At 52.0% G+C, this 6,168-nt stretch overlaps 1 protein-coding gene across 1 annotated transcript in view; it reads right to left on the reverse strand.

The window, feature by feature from the left end:
• The window catches only part of MYO18B (myosin XVIIIB), a 78,618-nt gene that overhangs the window by 3,887 nt on the left and 68,563 nt on the right, over nucleotides 1-6,168 (reverse strand). Inside the window, 1 exon segment of the mRNA XM_009334425.1 lies at nucleotides 6,122-6,154. Coding sequence (XP_009332700.1) covers nucleotides 6,122-6,154 — 33 coding nt within the window.

A 6,168-nucleotide genomic window follows, 5' to 3' on the forward strand; every position in this document is an offset into this window, starting at 1 on the left:
GGGAAAGGCAAAGGGCCTCTTTGCCGGGACACATCTGAAACAAAGCAGGCACTCTGCAGAGCTGCGCCGCACCTCTCTTCGGTACATCGCTTTAGATCAATGATAGCCAGTTACTGTCTTATAGCTGCTCACACACAGCTGCTTGCCCGTGAGAGGAGGAGCATAGGTGCCTGCGAGCGATGTTTTGACAAAGGCTGTGCCTAGTGCTGGCAGCTACCGGCACCGCCAGTGGATTATCCCCACTCGCGGATACCCCCGGCATCACTCAGCCAAAGGGGACCTGAAATTGGCCTTAACAAGAAGGCTGCCGGGATGTGAATTTGTCTGAGAAAGAAAGGAGGAGAGAAAAAGAGAGCAAGGGGTAGAGTAATGCAGCAGAACCTAAATACAAATACATCTCTAGAAGGCCAGCAGGCTTCGAGGTGCGGGAGCAGTGGTCAAGTTTTACATCGCTGGTAATGAAGCATCCTGCCCCGGGAATGCTGGGATTGCCATGGGATTGGGGTGACAGCAGATAACCCAGCCATCGCGCGGGACCCGTTTGGACCAGGCTCCGCTGACCCGTGAAATAATTTACATGCTGAGACGGGTTGAAGACAAACTCCACATCTGGGAAATGTAAGCAATTGCAGAAGTGATGAGGTAATGGATCGGCTTCAGGTCCCCGGCACCCACTGGCACAGCCCAGGGCACGGAGATGCCCGCCTGGCCCTGGCACTCACCACCATGCTGTGTGCCCACAGCTCATTAAACAGGCACAGACCATTTGATTATCCAATGCAAAATGAATTAACCAGAGATTTAATCTCCCTGGAATGCAGAAACCTCCAGGGCTACACCACACTGCTGTACCCGACGTTGCTGAAGCCTTGCAGCTGATTAATAGTTTGAGACATTTCGATAATGCTGTTTTTTAGGATCCTAAATTGCATCTTACCTAAATAGCTGGTGGAATCCTTCCATGAGAATTTGTACGGAAATTGCTCCAATCACTCTCTACGTTTCCAAATAATATTGTAAACTGACTGCTGCACGACTGACTTTCATAAATTAAACAGCCAGCTTCAATATTTTTCTTTGGTTTTTAAGACTGAGATAAAAGTGAGCTGGAGAGGTAAGAAACACTAATGGACTGTGAACATGGATGGTTTACATGCTGCTACTTATTGTCCTGTTCAGCATGACAGACAGTTATTATTTTTACGAAAATCTTTAGAGCCTGAAATAGAGTGAGAGCTGCAAACACAGGATTGTTTCTCCAGCTTCCATGGCTAGTACGAGTCTGGCCACCAAGGCCCCGCAGCCCACGGGGTCCCAGCAGGGACCTCTGTGTAATGGAGCATCTCCTGCCCATGCTTTCCATACCCCGGTTTTCAGCAGAAGAGCTGAAGCCCAAGATCACCCCATCCATCCTTGTCACTCCCAACAGTTCCTATTAGCTGCATTCATCAAGCGAAGCCCAGCCGCACACGCCAGGGAAAGGGCTGGTTTCCCTGGGGAAGCCGCATCTCTCCGGACATGGCTTAGCAGCCCGTGCTCAGTGCGTGCGGTGCCGGTGCCGGCAGGTCGGGTGCCAGGGTCATGGCGGGTTGACTCCAAGCAGCATCAACTGCCTGGCGAGCGTACGCGGGGCCTGACTGGGTTTTAAATGAAAATGCAAATACTCCTCGGGTTTACACTAGTAGCAAAAAGGCACCGCACGGTGGGGAAACACTGCAGCGATTTATCCGCTTTTGATGCTTTTCCTCTTGCTTTCCAGCATCTAAAATGCTCAGGTCCTTCCAGCAAAACGCGTTATCGCTTCTCCTCCTAGGAAGCCAAAACCTGCTTTGCCCACCTCTGGAGACCCTCCCTCTCCCAGCTGCAGCCCACCCCGGCACCAGCCACCGCCGCTGCGTGCCCCAGTGCGTGCGAGGGCAGCAGCCCCTGCTCCCGTGCCACGGGTGCACTGAAATCACACCTCCGTTTCAATTAATCACTTTCTGCAAAAGGAGCCTGGGGACCACAAGGTAATTTCTCCCATGCAACAGGTTTCTGACGGAACAAGCCAAGAGGCCGGTGCTGGTGCTACCGCATCCCACCGGGCTGCTGAGCCGGGGAGGCTGGACCGCTGTCCCCTGTCACTGGTCAAGCTGTGCCACCATGGCTGCACCCCACACCACTGTACCAGCACCCCATCTTCATCATTTGTTCCTTTAACTGTACCCTGATGGCTACCAAAAAACCCCATCCCAAAATCATGGCTAATCTTCTCTTGGCCATACTCAAGCCTCCTCACAAGGCAGGGCACGAGTGCGAGACGGTCCCATCCTGCAGCATCCTCTGCCCATCCATAAATCCCAGACTAAGGGCTGACGTGCCGGCAATAGCTCCCAGGGCTTGGAATAACCCCTGGGAGCCCCAGGCAGCACTGGTGGTGGGTGATGCTGCAGGAGGCAGGACCGCGAGCACACTACAGCCACCGAGCAAACCGCCACTCCTTGCCTCGGCGTCGGAGATGATTTTCCCCAGCCAAAGGCAAAAGCGGGGCCCGATGCAGAACTCGGAAGGCATCTGTAAGCCAAACAGAGTTCTGCAATATGCCATTCACACCAAAGCAAATGACATACAACAATAATTAGTGAAGATTACATAGCAATTAACATGATTACAATTATGCTAGTTGAAATAATTTATACAATAAAAATCCACACATGCATTGCAACACATGACCAGGGATGAAAGTGTGGCTCAGATGCTTTTCCTGGTAGCTCATATATAAAGCCAAGACAACCCCATTTCAGGGATAGAAAAGAGACTGGCCTAATTTCTGTCAGAAGAGGATTTTCTTGTCACACCGTCATCTACAGAAGAGCTCCCAGTTTCCCATATAATGATTTGCTTTTGACACAATAATGTTTAAAAATAAACGTGTCGGATCTCCACCAGCCTTGGGACCCAGGCTCCTGCTTTCCTGTACCGAAGCAGAAGAGGAAGGGATGCCAGGGTGATGCCGGAGCTGCGGATGCTGCGGTGCCGTGGGATGCAGGAACCAAGAGGCAGGGCCCTGTGCTGCAGGGCCATTCCCTGCTGCACCTCAGGATCAGCCCCTCTATCGCAATGCAACCCTGACCTGCTTGGTGAGGGGCAGAATAAATGCATAAAGTTTTGAATTGGCTTCCTAAGAAAAAAACCTAATAGTTTATTCCAACTCTGCAATGTGCTGTATTTATTGAGGCTTAGCCCTGCTGGCCAACATTTTGTACAAGCACTTAAATAGCAGAGAATTAAAGAAAACATTAATCAAATCTCTCATTCCTTACACTACACAGACGATAACAGCCTTCTATGCTTTCCTCTGGCTTTTGGCAGCTGTTTGTTCAGGAAATATCCCATATGTAGTGCTGAGAAGTGAATGCTAGGAAGATTCCTTTTTCATTACTGGGTGCTTGTGTAAGACAAAGGAATCTTAATAAGGAAGAGTTCATTTCGCTGATCTCATTTTTATTACCTTACCAGTCTCATCGTCTGTTTGTTTGCATTTCATATAGCCTGCTCTTTAATATTTCCATCTTAGATTAGCTGAAGCCAAACACAGCTATGACACCAGGATTTGCAATTCACCCCTTCATGACCCCCAGGATGGAGGCAGATTGTCATACTCTTTCCAGGTCTAGGTACAAACTGCTTCTCACAATAGCCACAGTCAGTCCAGTAAGTCATTTTTATTAATCCCCAAGCCTACATACCTGCCCCTTTATTATAAATCCAGTGTACTTCAGCTCAGAAATATGATATTAGCCATAACTTCTGATTTGCTGCCATTCATTTATAATCAGAGCTGGGTTATTTGGACCGAAGACCTGTAAGCAGTACTGAGGAATTACTTCTCTGACGGGTGCTGCGGTGGGGTGCAGGGTCTCAGTGAGCTCTGCCGGCTGCTCTCAGGGCTCCCACCCATCACCTCGCCGCAGGTCCCAGCCCTGCCGACCACCCTTAAATTCTGCCGTGTATAAGCAATTGCCCGCTTCAAACTGCTCTAGCATGCTCGAGGTGTCTGCTACCAGGGGACTTGCTCTTCAGAAAATTAATTCTGGCAATAGTTATTTTACTGTACAAAGCAGGTGAAAGCAGTGGGGACAGATCTCACCAAAATCAGAGCAGGGAGCTTAATACTAATGTCTGCAATGAAATGGCAGTCTGCAAACCCTATCAAACCCTATCGGCTCGTAGCATCTGTCTATGGACCTGCACATGAACAGGGAGCAGGCGGGTGCCACAGCGAGCTGTGCCGAGTGTCAGCCTGGCCACCACCCCAGTTCCAGGTGGAAAATAGTGATGCATGTCCCGATACACCATCCCCAGGAAACCAGTGCAGCAGGGAGGCCCCGAGTCAGGGGCTGCAGGCAGGGGTATCACCGGGGCTGCAGGCAGGGATACCACCAGCCCTGCCCACTGTGGATTCGGCTGGTCGGTCTTTCCCCCCGTGTGCACTGCTGGCTGCCACCTCGTCCCACGGCAATCAGTGCTACAGATCATGCATTATGCAAAAAAGCGTGCTTTTGTTTGTTACAAAGCTATTGTTTTGCAGGTCTTTGCATGCACCTTCCCTAGGTGGGGATGATGCTCTCTGGAGCCGCTTCAGCCCCGCGCTGCTCTGACCCCAGGACTCAAAGCTCCATCTCTGCTCGCCTACAGCTCTCCCGAGCCTCCAAGGAGACCCGATGCCCTTCCCTGTCCCCACCACTTCCCTTCTGAGATGCAGCCACCAGACCCTGATTTACAGGGCTTTTCAAAACTCAACCCATGCAATTGCTTCACACATGAAACACAAAGAAACGGTTTGTCTGTGACCCTGCAGTGCCGGGGACAGCTGTAAAACCATGGGTTTGCCTCTGGGCTGGAGGGTCTGTCTGATGGGCACCTAGGTGAGGTGGCCACGACTGGGGCTGGGCGCCTGGGCACCCACCAAGGCCCGGGCAGCCCTGCCGCCAAGCACCCCAGAGCAGCAGCGGGAGCCGAGCTGAGGCAGTTTGGCTATGCGAGTGCTTGGGCCACTCTCCAACTCCCTCACAGCCCATTAGCATTACCGTCAAAAATTAGCATATTTTATATTAGAACTGTATAAATGCATACTGTTTCCTCAGCAGCGAAAGGCGAGCATATGGCGTACAAATTCTCAAATAGGCTGCATTGCCTCTTTAAATTATCTCTAGAGAACACATCAAGGGATATTATACTGCTTGAAGCATGTTTTTGATGTAGCGACTTTCATCTAGCATTTCACTGATCCTGGTGTGGCAGCGACTACCTTCCTTGATTTGATGTTTTGACCTTAAATACCACAGGTCCCCCCGACCTCCTTTCTGCACGCCCTGAAAGGAGCGCAGCCGAAGCGCCCGCTGTCCCCGGGCCAGCATCTGCAACACCCTGCCATCGATGAGCTGCAGGGGCTTCCCTGTTCCCGAGCAGCTGCTGGCATTGCAGTGGTGCCACCGCGGTGCTCCTCACTGCACCGTGGGATCTGTCACCCATAAAGGGTGACTTTATTTTTTCCACGGGAAAATAAAAGCCAAAGAGAGCATGTGGGAGCCCTTGAGGATACGCAGCAGTTTGGGATGCTCAGCTCTGCTGAGGGAGTTACGGGCTGCACCCGCTGCATGTGTGTCCCCATTTGAGGGGCGACGAGCAGCCACAGCTCCTGGCAGGCAGGAGCTAGGAGAGCAGGCAGCACCTGCCTGCCAGGCTGCAGGGTCGGGCCATGCAGACACTTGTGATGGGAGAGCAGCTGCCAGGGCTGACAGCTCTGCCTGCTGTCCTTGACACCCCGACAGGGCAGGATGCCCACAGCCACCTCTCTGTGCCTGAACGCCGAGAAATCAGCGCTGCCTGCAGCCTATTCCTGCCTCTTGCACTTTTTTTTTAAGTAAAAATACAGGAGGGTTTAAAATACGTTTGTGATAGCTTGCTCCTGCAAGATACTTTTCTACCATCCATGCATCTGCAAGATGCTGGACCTGGCACCAAGCACCTGCAGTTTCCCTGGAGGAAAGCTGTGGCATGCACCTTGTGCAAGGGGAGCAGCCGCATGTCTGTTATCACTGAAGGCGGCTGTGCCCGGGATGGGCTGGGGGTCCCTTACCTCGGGCTGTGGGGGCTGCGGCTGGCCGGGGAGCTGGCACGTGGGGC

The sequence above is a fragment of the Pygoscelis adeliae genome, unplaced genomic scaffold (assembly GCF_000699105.1).
Source record: "Pygoscelis adeliae isolate BGI_AS28 unplaced genomic scaffold, ASM69910v1 Scaffold262, whole genome shotgun sequence".
In the NCBI taxonomy this organism is placed as follows: domain Eukaryota; kingdom Metazoa; phylum Chordata; class Aves; order Sphenisciformes; family Spheniscidae; genus Pygoscelis; species Pygoscelis adeliae.